Raw genomic sequence first — 16,884 nt, 5'->3', positions numbered from 1 at the left:
CCACCAAATACACAAAGGATTCATAGACAATCAAATATTAGCCAATTCCCTAGTTACCATAGTTAGTAACAAAAAATATCAGATATATTCAAAATTGGGGATTTACAGTATTTACAAACAGTTGGAGCTTGGAGCAACTGTGTAAACAAGTGCCTCCTAAAACTGTCTTCACACTGAAGCCACATGCAAGATTCAGACTGAGAAGAAGAAAAAAAGAGAAGAAGAAGAAAAACCCAGCTGATTTAATGCTCAACATGAGCATAAAACCATTTCACGTCTGTGTATTTTTTTGAGTAGAAAAAAAAAAGAAGTCTTGGTGCTTTTCTTCATCAAAACTATTTACAAAAACAAAAAAGCCCCCGAAACTTTTTTGAATTTGGCTGTATGTGTTACAGCAACTTCAGTTCTGAAGGTGTTTGAGCTTTAACAACTAGACTTAACTTGGTCGAGAGCAAGTTAAGTCTAGTCTGTTTCTTTGACAAGAAAATCCATGTTACATGGGCTAATGCTCAGTCTTTGGTAAGAAAAGATGGCAAAAAGTTGAAGATACAACTTTACACAGTGCACAAAATAAAGCCAATCTACCCTTGGTCTTTCCTTTAAAGGGAATATTGGGATGCTGCAAAATCTGAACCTAGTGTATAACCCAGTAAAACTTGCCTGAAGCTTTTGGTGGGCTGATACCTGCAGCTGTAGTTAAAGATGAAGACTGTGCAGTGTGGTACCAGTTCTTAACTGGAACGGTTCCCCATGCTACGACAAGTGCACAGTTGTCTACTGCTAACCATCCCTGTACAAAATATAATTGTGAACTCTCAAGATGGCCGGCCTATGTCAGGTTGAACTTGAAGAAGTGACGTTGAATTTCTTCTATCAAAGAGCACAAGATGGTGTGGCGGAGGTGTGGTCCCGGGCGCGTCTGCAGGGGAGGAGTGGTGCAGTGGGCTCAACGGGGCGGTGCTGGAGATGCCGGTGAGAACCACTCCTCCCCTGCAGACGCGCCCGGGACCACACCTCCGCCACAGATGGTTTCCGGCATACTTAGCTTTACTTGTTCATCTTCATTTAGTTTGCAATTCAGATCATCACTCGTTAAACCTCGTAAAGCATAGTAACAAGTCACTGTATGTAAAATCGTCATTTCACCTTAGAGATTGTCTAGTGCAGAAATATGACAGACACATTGAGTGCTAAGGGAAGAACAAGTGCCACTGTGTGTTGTATGGCTTCAGTGTGAAGAAGTTGACATTGCTTCTTATTCACCGTGTGCTTCAGAGGTGGAATTCTATAAACGTTTACTCATACTTAAGAATTTCTGAGGGAAATGAACGTCCACATGCAGTCAAGTTACTTTTAATGATATGATTAAAATGCTCATCTAGACAGCTTTTTAGCATTTCTCTTGACTGAAGTAGGATCTAAATGCTTTTGTACATCTTTCACTAGTGTTATATACATGCTTCTGTTTGTATTTATCCACATATCCAGAAGATTGTTCTTTGTGTGTCTTTACGTGTCCCGGTGTGCGGGATTTATTTCTTCACTCATTCTTCTTTTACATTCCACCTGAAGAAAAAACAGCAGGAAAGATTTTAAAATTGTAAAACAAACACAATTATAAAAAGTAATAAAATAATAATCAGCAATAGAATTCACGCCGCGTAGTAAAGGTAAGAGCATTTCGATACGCAGAATCTAAAGAGAATTAATAATCTGTAACCCTCTTTGTGAGAAAGAGACTCAGTTATTTTACACACAATACAAGAAAAGTCAGGCTCAAGTTGAGCAGCTCATACATAAAGAATATACATGTACTGAACTATTAGGATTTATTAGGTAAATAATCCATGTAATAAAAGACAAAAAGTCCAGGATAAAAATAAAAGGAGAGGTCAGGTCATCTCCTGAAATCAAATCTAAGGTTCCCCTCCATGACAGCACTATTGCAGTGCGTCAGCATTCAAAATGCCAGCACCCTGGAGCTGTAACGTCCACTCTGAACGGGCCAGTTTTTGACAGTTAAGTTAGTGCGTCGCATTGATACCTTATGTTAATGTTTGTACAGTAAGTAAAACTTCTCAGGATGATGCCTAAGTGTTTCCGTTTTGCATTTGTATTACCAAATATTTTGATTATTTTGAGCTTCAAGTCATTATATGCCCCAAAAAAATGAGGTCAGTTGACTACTCGTGTATATAATAAATAACTACACATGTTTCACTTGATTGTGTTGGAGCAGTTCGTGGAGGGACTTCTACCAGGCACTGAATGGGTCCACTGCCAATGCCCAGCTGGCTTGGACCCAGTGGTGACGCTGGCAGAGGAACCCCCAGCCGAGAGAGCACTACGCATACACATAGGGCCAGTGGGACTGCCACAACCAGTGGCGGGCAGTCAGTCAGTCCCAGGCCCAGCCCAGAGGAGGAGGCTCTAGGGTCCATCTCCATCATGACCGGCTGCTTCAGAGGCCCCAAACACAAGCTAAACAATATATTGTATGTAGTGTCACGTTTGCTGTTTTGCCCTGGCAGCTAAGGACACTGTGCCCCACCCACTGAGAGCAACATGAACGTAGGGGCAGGAGTGTTGAAGGTGTTGGAAGCCAGGAGTTTGGGACACATCCCACTGATGGAGCTGCTCCAGGCAGCTCACTATAACCCGATGACAGGGCATATGGAATATAATAATGACCTTCTACCTTAAGGTTGTGTTTGAGTGACTGGCCCGAACCTCATCAGGCCATTTCACCAGAGCACACAGGGATATTGCTTTCTATTAGGTCTGGTAGATTATGCAACGTGATATTCTGAAGCAGTTTCTGTCCTGGATCAGGTTGAACTTACCCTGTGCTCAGTAAAAATTGAATGTTATATCCATATTCACTGCTCTGGTAATATCCTCCTCCAACACACAAACTGAAATCACCTGATTGTAGTGCAAGTGCAACTAGAATTGATACGTGAGATCGACAAACAAGCAGACTAACAATTTCAAGGAATGGGACAACCGGTTCTTGACTCCCCTCCAGAAATGTGACAATGCACAAGCTTATTGAAGTGATGCAATAGCATACAACATAAAAGCTAAAGGTGCTGCAATGCCATATTAGAATGTGTGACATGGTACAGGAGCACGGGATTTTTTTTAGCAGATATCTTAACTTCAACTTTTCAGTATTGTTCTCATTTCTTTTGGTGACTTTGCTGAGCTTGCATGTCAGTCACTAGCAACAAAATCCACATTTTGTAAATAATTATTTGTTTCTATGTATTGAATACAAACGCAGACACCAAATGTTTCACCTTTTATCACTCTAGTTGTCCTGCAGTTTCTGCACAAGTCTCCTCTTCCTCCTCCATTCTTTCCTCCTCCTGCTCCATGTCCTCCTCCATCGTCTCCTCTTGTCCTGTAGCCTCCTCGCGAGCTGTTAGAGTGCAGTACTGTCGTCCTCGCTGCCTTTGGCCACGTCGCACCTTGCGGCTAAGGCCTTTTCTCTTTGTTCCCAATGAGGATGACTGAGATGAACAAGAAGATGAAGGGGAGCACGGTTTGGACTTTAACGGTGGGCTGTGTCTCTGTATTGAGGAAAGGGAAGGAGGATGACTGGGATCAGTGTGGCAACCTGAGGAGATGCAAGGAGCCTGGTACTCCTGGTCTGGATGTGGGGCTGATGTGGAGGATGGACAGACTGTCGAAGAATCAGGAGCTTCATAGCAGACATCTTCCTCTGTGTTTGCAGGAACTCTTTGAGGAGAATCTAAGAAAACAGAAAACAATAATGAGCAAATTGCGTACAGTTTATTTGTGAACATTCTTTTTAGGGAGAAAATGAATCTTGGTTCTTTGTTTCTTCCGACCTGGGCCACTGCTGGTCTGGGACTCATCAGTCATCGGTGGCTCTGCTTCTTCCTGGATTGTTGGTACAGATGCTAGCAGACCTAACATACACACATACATACTTTATAAGTGCAATGTTGATTTAATGTCCTGTCTAATGATAAAGTGAAAAATCTTCTTATGTTGTCCCAATTATTTGTTATGCCGAGATATACTGTGGTAGCACTGTCATTGGTAGATAATGACATGACACTCCCTCCATGCACAAAGGTGTTTATTATTAAGGGGAAAAAATCCAAACTTAAATGGCCCTGTGTGAAAAACTGATTGCCCCCTAAACCTAATAACTAGTTGCACCACACTTAACAGCAGCAACTGCAATCAAGCGTTTGTGATAAACTGGTAGTCATTCACAGCACTGTGGAGAGATTTTGGTCCACTCATCTTTAGAGAATTGTTTTAATTCAGCCACACTAGAGGTTTTTCGAGCATGAACCACCTTTTTAAGGTCATGCCACAGCATCTCAATCGGATTCAGCTCTGCATATGGCTTATTAGCAAGTCACAAGCACACAACAGCATCAGTACAGATTCTTCTGTTTAACTGACGCCTTCTTGGATTGTTAAATCGGGCCTGGGGTGTCTGTATATTTTGACTTGGGGTGTCTGTTTTTTTTATCAGTCTGTTCAGGTTATCGACAGACAGACTGTCATGTCATGCTGCTACTGTTACCATCTGTGAGGTGCATGAATGCAAAAACAAATTATGTCCAATAGAAGTCAATCCACAGAAGCCTCTCTCTTATTTGAATTGCACATTCCTAGAATGAATTACTGATGGAATTTTCAAGAAAAAATATCCTGCAGCGGGGTTAGGCCCACAGTTAAAAAATCTTGAGGTGCTATTCTTCTTATAGCAGTAGGAGAGCAACTGTTATAATGCCATTTTGAGTTTTCATAACGGAGATTTTTGTTGTGTTGCATTATTGTGCAGTTTTTAGAGTGGAATGGTCTGTACACCCAACACATCCCTGTATTAGCTTAATGGTGCACTTCAACCGAGACTGGACACTCTGCAGTCAGTGTTTGTACACAAGCTAGATTCCTGACAAACATACAGGAGCAGTAATGAAAGGCAGAGGCTTCAGGGAAGTAATTGCGTGACTCCATAGGGTCATGTAGCATGTATCACTATGGGATAACGCCACATAGGCCCCCAAGTTCATTTCATTTTTGATTTATTTAAATGTAAAACAGAAATAGTGCTTTTGATGTAATGATTACATTAACTATGTAATATATGTACAGAAAATGCACTGTGATGTGATATATGTCGTAATCCAGGGAAACAAATTCTTATACCAGGACCAGTGAGATTCTACTCATATTGCACTGCCCTAATCCAAACCAATCTCAACATGAAGGGAGTGGCACACTTTGCCCTTTGGTATGATGACTTACTGAGTCCTCTGTAGTGGGAAAGCTGCTGGTAAACTTGTTTCATCCTCTCAATGTTAAGCCTACTACTCTCTGCATGGTTGATCATGGGTTTGGGGTAATCCACTCCCACCACACAGTTGGCTGCTTTCTGTAGTGACTCAGGGGCGTTCCATGGCTCATAGATATACCGGTTCGGGTAGTCCTTAAGAATGGGGATGTAATGCCTGCAGAGATTTCAAAAGAATATAATCTGAACTTTAATATGGCATGTGTTTCACTTCAAATCACTTTAAGTCAGCCTATAGCAGAGCTTAATCATCCATTCCAGAATTTACAGACATTTTTAATCCTTTTCACATGAGTGCATTACGACATCAGTTATCTACATGCTCAAAAGCCCCTGACGTCAAGGGACAAAAAAATAAAGCAATTTGGTCCTCATGTGCACAATGTTTTGAGCTGTTATTGGTATATACTATAACACAAAATTTGGAAATGATATCTTGAAAACTTTGGATGCTAGACTGTCACAAAACAGGCTAACAAGCAAACAGAATTGATTACATGCTACCTCCCCTCAGAGGTAATGATGTGTTCAGAATGTGATGGTACGAGATACCTGATGTAGTCTCCCGTCGGGTCAGTTCTCCTTCCGAAGCCAACAGGACAGTAGCAGTGGAAGAACTGCTGAAAGAAAGCACTACAGGACAACCACATCCAGCTACCAGCATTCACACTCCAGTCTGCATCCAGCAGCATTTCCTCAAACACCTGCAGGAACACAGAACCAGATTGCAAGGAGCACTGTTACCGTGTCTTATAAGGTCAATTTACCTGTTCATCACCTGGGAGACAACAGGTTTCAGATTGAATGAAAAAACAGACAGTCCTACTTTCATGCCGCTCTCCCAGCTGATCCACAAGTCTCCCCTGGTGAGAAAGCAGGCCACAGCGTGCCGCGCCAGGTGGTGGATCCAGCCCTCTTGTCTCAACTGGGTCATAATGGCGTCGATCCAGGGGAAACCAGTTCGACCCTCAGCCCACTTGGCCAGTGCTTCTGGGTTCTGGTCCCATGGGATCTGGAAACAAACATGTTACATAGTAAGTAACTGTGTTTAGACATATATTTAGGCTGATAAACATGTTACCTGTACTTATAAGCTGAGAAATCAACTTTTCAGTCTCTCTCACCTAGTTCCAAAATTGATAATGCAGCTGTTTATCTTTTTTTTTTTTTTCTGGGGGGGGGGCGTATTATAAAATGTCAGTTTGTGGCACTTTATCTAGAGACAGGTGCTAATAACTCTTTTACCTACAGTAATGCTTATTTATACATCCACTCCCTGCAAAGGTTCACCTGGACACAGATGGGGTTTCCATCCATACGGTCAAAGTTTGGGTTGTTGGTGGCTGCAGTGTAAAAGAATTCCCTCCATAAGAGCTGCCCGAACAGGGACAGAGGAGGAGTACAGCGTTTGCGGACCTGATGGAAAAACAGACAGGGGAAAAACTGGGATGAGAAAGTAATTCATCTTCAGTTAACACTGTGTTAAAACCCCATTAATGAGGGGTTATTGAAGTGCAAGCTAGTTTGGGAGTCACCACACCAAGTGCTCCAACTACCACTGGGACCACTGTTACCTTCACCCTCCACATCTTCTTGAGCTCTTCTCTGAGCAGTTGGCACTTCTCGTTTTCCTTTTTCCTGATGTTGCGGTCATTCAGAATCACTACATCTACTTGTCTATCAGCACTATGTCCGGTTAGTTAGCCACTATTATTTTGTCATGGGGTCTTGCCTGGTGTGATAGACCCCAGCCTCTATGGATCTTGTGCTCAATGCTTGTTCCTGTGCTGCCATGATTAGTGCCTCCGTGCTGTCTATCAATCCAGCTTTGTCCAGCCACTGATAGAGGAAGTGGCTGACATCCAGAAATCCTATCTGCCGGTGGTACATACCGTGCAGGGGCCTGTTCTTCCATGATGATTCTTCCTCTTGCTCCTCTTTTTTGGGTTTCTGCTTCCTCAAGTATTCATTGAGCATGCGGTTGGACATGGACATCTTCCTCATGTACTTATGGATGTTCGTTGTGTCATCCTTGATCGTGGTACTAACACTTACTAGTGTCTGGCCTCCTTCCTTCCGCTTGGTGTACAGTTTCAAGGTGCTGGATTAGGGGTGAAACCCTCCGTGCATGGTGAGTAGCTTCCTTGTCTTGACGCCACTGGCTTCCATCTCCTCCTTGATTACTTGATCACAGGCATGGTGTAGGTGTTGATAACCCAGCTCTTGTTCTTCCCATTCAGCGGACTCCTTAGGACTTGCCTGATTCTCTACAGGTATTTAGTGGTTGCGCGTTTCCTAGCAACCTCTTCGTGGTTCCCATTTGCCTGCGGGATTCCCATGTACTTGTAGCTGTCCTCAATGTCTGCAATGTTGCCTTGTGGTAGTTCAATCCCCTCAGTTCTGACTACCTTCCCTCTCTTTGTTACCATCAGACTACACCTCTCCAGTCTGAATGACACTCCACTGTCACTGCTGTATATCAGTAGTGAAAAGCTACTACCATCAATAGGAATAAAGCTCTTGTTTACAGGGAACGAATGGACAGTAACAATGGGCCAGAGATCCCATACTTGCGAAGCACCACCCACTGGATACGTCAAAGGACTCAGTCGAATGTCTTTTCCATGTCAACAAATCATTTCTTTAACTGGTTGGACAAACTCCCAGGCACCCTCGAATATCTTCGAAAGGATTTAGAGCTGGTCCAGAGGTCCGCAAGGAGGACAAAACCCAGATTATTCCTCCAGAATCCAAGACTCTACAAACAGATGGACTCTCCACTCCAATACCCTTGCATAGACTTTCCCAGAGGCTGAGAGAGTGTAATCCCCCTGCTGTAGGAGCACACCCCTCGGTGCCTCTTCTTAAACAGGGGAACTCCTTGGCAAAAGTAATTTAAAAAAAATTATTAAATTTTTTTTTAAACTAATAAATACCTTAAAAAATAAACTGAATCACTGTCTGCTGGAAGTTCTGATGTAGTCAAGAGAAACATGCAATAACTATCCAATACAAATTTAGGTCAATGTAACATTTTAAGGCCTTTTTTAGATGAATATTAATTGAAGACATTTTAAACCACCCTTCGGTTGTTTTGAGTCATTTTATCTGTGACAGTACCTTCATGTAGAGCTCTCTCAGGTTGTAGTACAAAACTCTGCAGGACAGACACCCGAAACGCAGGTAGGGGCTGAGACCGGTAGGACTGGCATATAGAGAGCAGGTTTTAACACGGGAGTGCTCCAAGCTGGTTACCCACACCTAAAGAGACAGACACAATCAGGAATCATCATCTTCAAGCTGAGGCTGTATCATGTGAAAAAAAAAAAAAAAAAAAAAAAGCTTGACCCCACCAGTGTGACCCCTCAGCCTCCTAGCAGATACACCTATGATATGAATTTGAAGCTCCTACAGCGCCTCATTTTTGAGTTATCACATTTACAAACTTAGCTATCCATGCTGTCCACAACACTTAAATTATGACTGTCCAACCACTATGCCAAAAAGTATTTTATATTTTATGATATATTCTCTCTAACCCAAGTGGGGTCACGCAAATATCTCATCAGCCTTTTACGTGTGAGGGGTAAAAACTGAAAAGAAGCAAGACAAGACTAGCTGTGTAATGCTTACAGAAATATGTGTAGTAACTCTAAATTAATTGCTACAGGTAAACAGAATGACTTGAAACAAACAGAGCACCTTAAAGACGCTAAGGCTTTCAGGAGTCAAAGTAGGGAGTGATTCACAAATGCAAAATTACAACGGAAAAAAAAGTATATCAATGAAAGCCTTATGGAGTCACAATCATGATATTATTTGGCTATATCACAATATACGATATATATCACCATATGTTTAAATAAACTACAAAAACAAATGTTATTTTCAACCATATAGTGGCTGAAATTGCACTGGCATACTCATTCAAATCAACCATTCAATGTTTTTTTTCTACTTTGAATACAAAAACCATCAGTTGCATCACATGGGGAGACAGGTCGAAGATCGGTAGTATTATGGAAAAACACTGAAATGTACACTACAATGGGAAAGTCCAAGAGGGGAAAAAAGAGACCTCTACTCATGCTGGGCTCCTGGGAGGACAGCATGAGAACAGAAAACAACAACACTCCTCTACACAGAAAGCACATAAATGTCCACAGCACAACATTATGGAGCACGTGACAAGCAACAGGGGTGAGGAGTAATCCGAAGCAAACACAGCAGCCATCTTGTATACTCGATTGTTACTATAAAACCATTTTAACCATCGTACACGGAAAAACTTGCATTACATCCGGAGATTACCAGGTAAGTAGGTATGGATAGCAGAGCAAGGAGGCAACACTGTCAAATTACTAATTTATCCCTATTCTGTGGGCATTTACTGAAAGTTTAAGAACAAGGAGGACAAAAGTAAACAAACAAACAAACAAAAAAATCAGCCAATGCAACTTAGCATTCAAAATAAACTCCTGGATTCTGGATTAGACCAATTAAAGCACTTTGACTTTAGCTTTACCTTTTTGTCCAGATGTTTACCGAGTCTGTCCAATGCCTGAGACTCTCCTCCATGCCACACAGCCAGAGATAAACCATCTGTCCTGAAACCTGGGCACATCAAAATAAGTTCAAATACAGATCAATGTGTTAACTTTAGATTCAATAAATAAGGAAAGTAGAGTTGTGTAGTTTGCAAACCATTAATTATTTTTCTTAAAATCAGATTAAAAACATAAATGTTATAGAAAAACTTTACGTGAAAAGATAAATTATGCGTACCTAATTCTTCTAAAGAAGGGATACTGTATAGCTGGTCATGGTTGTCTTCTATTTTGGTGTGACATTTGTCCATTTGTTGCTGAGTGATGGGAGGCAGAGGTCTCCTAGGCAACTCCAGTCTGCTCACAATAGTCTGAAAACGCTTAAACGTCAGAGGAGGACTGTTGTTGTTCATCTCTATTATCCTGTAGCAAAACAGAAAAGGAAGAAAATTTGAGTAACACACAGCAACATATCTGTATCAGTTTACCAGTGGCCTCTCTGGGAGAGAAGTCTGGGAAATACAGTGTGCCGGCAATATGTAAAGGGGCTCCACACGGCGTGACAACACTATGCTCAGCCTTTGAACAAGTGATTAAAAGCAATGGTCAATTGGTGCGCCCTGATGTAACACTGACATTACCACATTTTTTAATGATTAGGGACAGACTGTATTAAGTGAGTTGCCAGATGTTGGTACCAAAAAGCCATCAGGAAATTATTTTCCAGGTGAACCACACGGTGATATTAACCCAGGAAAACACTGAGTAATGTTACAACAGTTAATAAACAAAACTATTAATGAACTGTTCTTAAGATGTAAGTTTGCAAGAGCATCTGTGTTTAATCAGCTAGCTGATTAATTTCACATATTTGTTATAGGATTAGTCAGTCACTTGAGTTCAGTTTGACTGAGCATGTGATTCACTTCCTGAATACAAAACTGAGGAAGGTATTCAAGTATCAACCAAAGACAGCAGAAGCTAAATCTAGGACATCACCTCAAGGCAGGAAACCCAGTCATCAGTTTCAGTATTAAAGGTGCAGGTCGACACTTTAATTCACAACTGCTTAATTTTAAAGCCACTGTTGTTGTTGTATGAGGTCAAAATTGTCATTTTCCAAATGGGCTTGACTATACGTAACTGAGAATTGGATTAACAAGTTAAAACAACAAACACACAAAAGGAAAATGATACCTAAGTCCATAAGCTTGCTATCAAATACTGGTTGCAGCAGACTATGAAGACTTATTCATTACCTTTTGTTAAGGTAAAAGAATTACTTTTTAAAATTACTTCTCAAACACTTGTCAATAAAGAGCTCATGTTGTTATACAAGAATGGACTGCTGATACAGGAAGGAAGAGACTAAATGGAGTTGCATAATACCTGCGTTTGTGGTGGGAATACCACTAGAAATCGACTAATTGTGTGGAAAACACAAACCTATCTAGGTTGTAGAGGGTATGAGAGTTTCTGACAATGGTCTCCACTCCAAATTCTTGGGCCAACTTAATGATTGCGCCATCCCTCTCTTTCCCGTAAGGCTCTGGGTCATATTCAAAGGTCAGCCTGGTCACGTTCCACTCCTGCAGCAAAGAATAAAAGAATTCGAAAAAAGGATGTTAAATAGTAACAATGATCAAAGAACTAATTAAATCTTTGGCTTTAACAGTTTGTAAGTCTTGTATAGATCTATCATGTGCCTACTTATAACCCAGACCACCAAGTCAAACTGTTGTATTCAAGTTGTGCATTCAAGCTTCGGTTTACAATGCCAAACTGGATTGTTCCAAATGGGTCAGTTTGAACAGAAATAAGAAGTAAAGAAAATGAAATGTATTTGACAGCCACTTCATCTGTTGTGTTTCCTGTTCACACTGATGGTAGCAGATGATAGCAGCGAAACACATGGCAGGCCTAAAAGAAACAATGGGCCAGAGAATTGGTTTGTTATAAGGTAGCATAAAATGTTACCTTATAACTAGATAAATGGTTAACAGAGAGCTAAATTGATTGTAATGCATTAGCTAAAAGCATTGAAAACATAGATAAAAGGTTTGGTTTTTGTATGCAAATGATAGACGTATGAATGTGAACTTGTTCAGTTCTAGATCTTTAATCTAGTTTTAGATGCAGAAAAATATTAGAACAGCAATTTCAGTGAGAAAAATGTAAAAATAAATATATCCCACATGCAAATTCTGCATCTGTACTATCTGAACATTCTTTGCAGATGAGGAATAACAGAGGAGAAGCAACTGACAGGAATACAGACCTTGAAAAGCCTGGGGAACACATCTGTAGGCTGGCCTCTGACTACAAAAAGCCTGGAATTGAGCTTCTTGAGACTGCTGTCCAGGTCCTCCAGAGCTTCCAAGAGAAACCTGCACAGACATAAACATGAACATAAACTCCCTTGTGGGGTGTTTCCAGTTTGCAGTGATCAGCACCTATGGTTCGTATCTATGAAAAGTGGTCCAAGGAAAGAACAGCGATGAACCAGTAAAAAAGGTGGCCGAGGCTCATTGTGCAGGTAGAGAGTGAAGGTTGTCTCTTGTGATTGTGGTCTTTATTTACAAAGTCAAGAAAGCAATGTTTTTCTTAAACATAAAAGAAAGATTTCCAGTCTCTTTTTCAGAGTGAGGAATGCAGCTTATTCAGTCGGGCTGCAACTATTCATTCAATTTGAATTTGAAATTAAATAACATGACAAAAAACCCTGAGCAATTTTTTTGGGTCAATGCTTTACTTAAAATCTTTAATGCTCAGTCATCATCATGTGATGCTGCAGCTTCAATCCAGCAGTGTTTGTTTTACAGCAAGGAAATCTACAGTAAGCCTAAAATATACAAACCACAGCTGTAGCTGCTTATCTGTTTAGGCAACAGAAACTGTGCGTAGTAGGCTACTCCGACCGTTTTGTCCCAGCAGGTAAGGGGTCTTGGTTGCCCCATTTACTACATCAGCCGGAGACTGTCTGAGAGAGGTCAGATACAGTACAGTGGAGAGAAAGTGTCTGGTAATCCAGTGAGTGGTAGACTCCCTTTTTTTATTACCTCCTGAGACGCCCGTTCACCCTGTGCTTAGACCATGCGCCGCTGCAGTGGGACGTACTGATATCTGGCCCTAGAGACATTTAAGTTCAAGGTGGACGATAGGCTGGGGGTTTAGTCACATGGGAGGGGCTGAGAGTAGAGGCGCTACTCCTCCACATTGAAATGAGCCAGCTAAGGAGTTGCAGCTGATAATGTCCTACTGAGAGGATGTCCTGATGTAGACCCAGGACACAGCGGAGAGATTACTTACTATTGGCTGGGCAGGGAAAGGCTCGAGGTTTCCCCCAATTGTTAAATTATTTTAGGTTTTAACTTTTGTTAAAGTAGCTGTCAATCAGCTTTGAACAGTGTGGATCATTCATAATCCACAGCACAACGTGCCACACATTTCAGTCGCAGCTTTTTAGTTTTTTGGATGTTAATTTGTCATATTATATTAAAACGTGAACATCTTTTATAGTAAGAGATTTTTTTTAAATATCATAATTAAGATCAGTTTATTTTAAGTGTTTGTCTTCTTGTCTGTTTGGAGTTAGGGCTGGGTGATATGAGGAAAATCTAATTTTGCAATTTTTTGTGGGCTATATAATGATACATATTGCGATACGTTTCAATAGCATCCTAAAAAAAGTTTTTTTCCAATCATATAGTGCCTAAAATTGCACTGGTATACTCATTCAAATCGACCATTCAATATTTGCACACAGATGTTTTTCACAAATGACAATACTGCCACAGATAGTCTCTTTCAGTGGTCAACACTAAACCTTTACCAAACAAAATATAACAACAACAAAAAGAAAAACTACATCAAGCAAAAATACACAAGATAAAAATTAAATGACCTTAAAAAGGTACTCTTGTGCTTATAACATGTAAAAACCATAAAATAAAAATGTGCTGACCTCAAATTACAGAAACATTCAGAAACAACAGTGGCAGATATCAGAGCTGGTTTATTTAACGTTTTCTTTGCTGTGCGGGGAGACGCTGATATGCCGCGTTTAAAACAGGCTTCATTTTGCAGTGGATGACTTTTCAGCTTGCTGGATAAATTAGTGTTACTGCTACTTTTTGCAGCAATGGTCTTTAAGGCATGTTTTGGTAATTATCACATTTTGTTCAACATCCTCCCAGTGAAATCCAAACGACAGCAAGTGTCATTCTCTCACTTATCTGAAACTCCTGCTGCCATATTTTTCCCTATCTGGTAGTATATAAACAGACATGCTCAGCACAGCGTGCCGGGTAGAAGATTTTCCGGTTGGGAGGCCGGGGGTTAATGTTGCATTCGCAGTGTGTGGGATGGTAAATGGTTAATGGACTGATTCTTTTCAAACTACTTTTCTACAACATGCCCCATTCACCCAATCACACCCATTCACAAAAGCACTTTCTTTCTATACTTAGTACTTCCTAACTTCATTCATACACATTCAGATTCCGATGGATGCATCGGAGAGCAACTTGGGGTTAGTATCTTGCCCAAGGATACTTGGCATGCAGACTGGAGGAGCCTAGGATTGAACCACTAACCCGCCGATCAGTAGGGGACCTGCTCTAAACGATGCGAGGTGCTGCATGATTCATTACTGAAGAATTGGATTAATGGGTTCAAATATCTTTATTGTTGGTTTTGACACTGTTCATTAAACAGTTCTCAAATTTAACATAATATCTGAGTGTTTCTTAGTTTTAGACAAGTCGGTTATTCAATTTTTTTTCCTCTAAACTTTTTTTTAGTACACTGGGAAATTAGTTGCCGTAAGTATTGATAATTCTTAATAATTACATATTAACATGTACAGCATTATAACTTGCTGTTTTCAGCAGCACAAATTTTTGCATCAACACAAAAGGCAAACTTCTAAATGCTGATTTTGTTGCTTTTGTTTATTGCAGCCACAACATACTCCTTTAAAGGCTTACAGACACAAAATATACACTAACTGACTTAAACACAGACACACACACACACACACACAAAAACCACATGCATATAAACAGACACAAAATCTAGCTCATCCAGGTGATATAATACCGTCAGAATGACTTTGCCTTCTATTAATGTAAGAAAGCCTAATAAAGCCAAATTTAATTTATACCTTGATCTAGATTGCGTGTGTACCTTATTTTATTTGACTGACCTTTGACTGTACCTGAGATTGTTTTACTTTTTGCATATAAGAAATTTATGCAGTTAAACTTAAAAACCTTATAAATTCTATATTCCAATCCAATGAGCAGTTCTTTTTAAAAGACCTGTGGGGTTTTTTTGTCTTTTACCTTTTAATATTTACCAAATACTCAAGTAACCAAGTAATAGTAATAAGTGATACAATAGACAGATAAACATAATCCATAGCTCCAGCACTACTATTGAGTGAACACAGTACTTTGTATTACCAAATACCCATATCCAAGCCACTAGTATATTATAACTAGAAAAAATTAAATTGATGAATATGCAACAACCTTAATATTATTAAATATATAGAATTTTAAAATACACTTTATAGTGGTATAAATTTTAACATAACGTATCAAACCGTTGCGCTTGAGAAGCACTGACATTTGAGGAATTTTGGATAAATGTGTTTATATATTGCCTGTAGTATACCTGTAGTAAACAGAAAGTACAGCGTTCTCTTCTGAAACGTGGTGGAGTGTTGACGTTTATGCAGTTATTCCAGCTATGTCGTGTTGGAGTGTCATTATCAATTAATTTACTATAGCAACCTCTATGTTTCCTTGGCAGGCGTGACAATGAATTATTTTGTAATAATTTTCGCATAGCTACTCACTAAGCAAATCGAAATTGACATCAACTCCCATAGTGCACCTCTCTCCGCTTGCGTGATTAACGGGCTTTGCCATTTCATGCGAACCTTTCTTTTACTCATGTTAAATGGACATCGTTGTCTCCATAGTTTCTGTACCAAACTGTTGTAAGTTAACTTGGTTAGCAGAAGCCTTTCAGACACCATCAAGAATTAGCTCCAATGTTTTTTAAATGTAATTTTGAGTGTAAGCCGAACAAGAATGTACAGTATTTAATTTACGTTAAACACTTCGCCTTTTAAGTGGACATACTTGGCTGATATGCGACGATAAGTTAAAGTTGTGTATTTCTTCAATGGCGCTTAGCATTAATCGGGTTGCATTCTATGCTAGCATTAGCTAAATGACGTGGAGCCGAGGCCCAAGAGTAATGGATCGTGTAAATATTGACCTAGTAAATGCTCTTCCTGTATTTCACTGGGTTAAGTTAGCCTTTAATAACCCCAAACTGTCACAATATAAAGTCACAAACCTCCATCGGTTGATTCCCACGTTAGCAGCTCCAGCAAAAAAGGGGTCTAGAATATAAACACAGCGCACTGCGTCCGCTCCATTCAGGGCCTCCTGCAGCGCAGGATTATCGTGCAACCGCAGACATTTACGAAACCAGTGGACTGAATTCACCACCATTCTAATTTGTTATTCCATCGTTATAGTAAAATCCGAAAAAACAGGCGAAATTAAGCAAAAAGGTTAAAATCACTGACAACTCAACGACTCCCAACAAACTTTACTCACTGTCAAACGAAAACTGACACTCGGGGGCGTGGCCTGTTCTGTGGGCATGGCTATAGGTTAGGTTGTGTCGGTTTGCTGGTTGGACAGAATTGAAATCGTGAACATGAGTTACAAAACTGGAGATTTGTACTTGGTTGAAGCTGCAGATGCAGGCAGCATCGGTGAGAGGTTGTGTCACCTTTCTGATACAGACCAGCACGGGTGCCTGCAGGGATTTGGGGACCCGTGAAAACAAATATCACCTTGGGCCCCACCGTTTAATTTTGGAAACCATTCCAGCACTAACACTATAGCACATTGCAAACATGGATATATATTTTGCTTAGATTTTGATCAAGATTGTTGAGACATGTGC

The 16,884-nt window shown here is 40.4% G+C and overlaps 1 protein-coding gene across 1 annotated transcript; it reads right to left on the bottom strand.

The window, feature by feature from the left end:
• Positions 1-1,337: 1,337 nt before the first annotated feature.
• On the bottom strand, positions 1,338-16,595 carry cry2 (cryptochrome circadian regulator 2). The gene is made up of 13 exons (XM_026174871.1): positions 16,264-16,595; positions 12,170-12,278; positions 11,338-11,480; positions 10,130-10,314; positions 9,870-9,958; positions 8,465-8,605; positions 6,635-6,760; positions 6,171-6,356; positions 5,897-6,048; positions 5,299-5,501; positions 3,858-3,938; positions 3,303-3,757; positions 1,338-1,566 (listed from the first exon to the last, which is right to left on the bottom strand). The coding sequence occupies exons 1-12, from the start codon at positions 16,419-16,421 to the stop codon at positions 3,309-3,311; spliced, it is 2,022 nt and encodes a 673-aa protein (XP_026030656.1). The 5' UTR covers positions 16,422-16,595; the 3' UTR covers positions 1,338-1,566; positions 3,303-3,308.
• Between the last annotated feature and the right edge of the window lie 289 nt (positions 16,596-16,884).

The sequence above is a fragment of the Astatotilapia calliptera genome, chromosome 7 (genome assembly GCF_900246225.1).
Source record: "Astatotilapia calliptera chromosome 7, fAstCal1.2, whole genome shotgun sequence".
NCBI lineage: Eukaryota > Metazoa > Chordata > Actinopteri > Cichliformes > Cichlidae > Astatotilapia > Astatotilapia calliptera.
This window is presented reverse-complemented; position numbering and strand designations above follow the sequence as displayed.

What these genes read in the sequence shown, in the direction of transcription:
- cry2 (XM_026174871.1), bottom strand. Translation starts at nt 16,421, where the DNA reads ATGGTGGTGAATTCAGTCCACTGGTTTCGTAAATGTCTGCGGTTGCAC. An exon ending in CCCTTCTTTAGAAGAATTAG is followed by an intron (nt 9,959 to 10,129) that starts GTACGCATAATT and finishes TGATGTGCCCAG; the next exon opens with GTTTCAGGACAGATGGTTTA. An exon ending in TGAGAGAGCTCTACATGAAG is followed by an intron (nt 6,761 to 8,464) that starts GTACTGTCACAG and finishes TTTTTCCATCAG; the next exon opens with GTCCGCAAACGCTGTACTCC.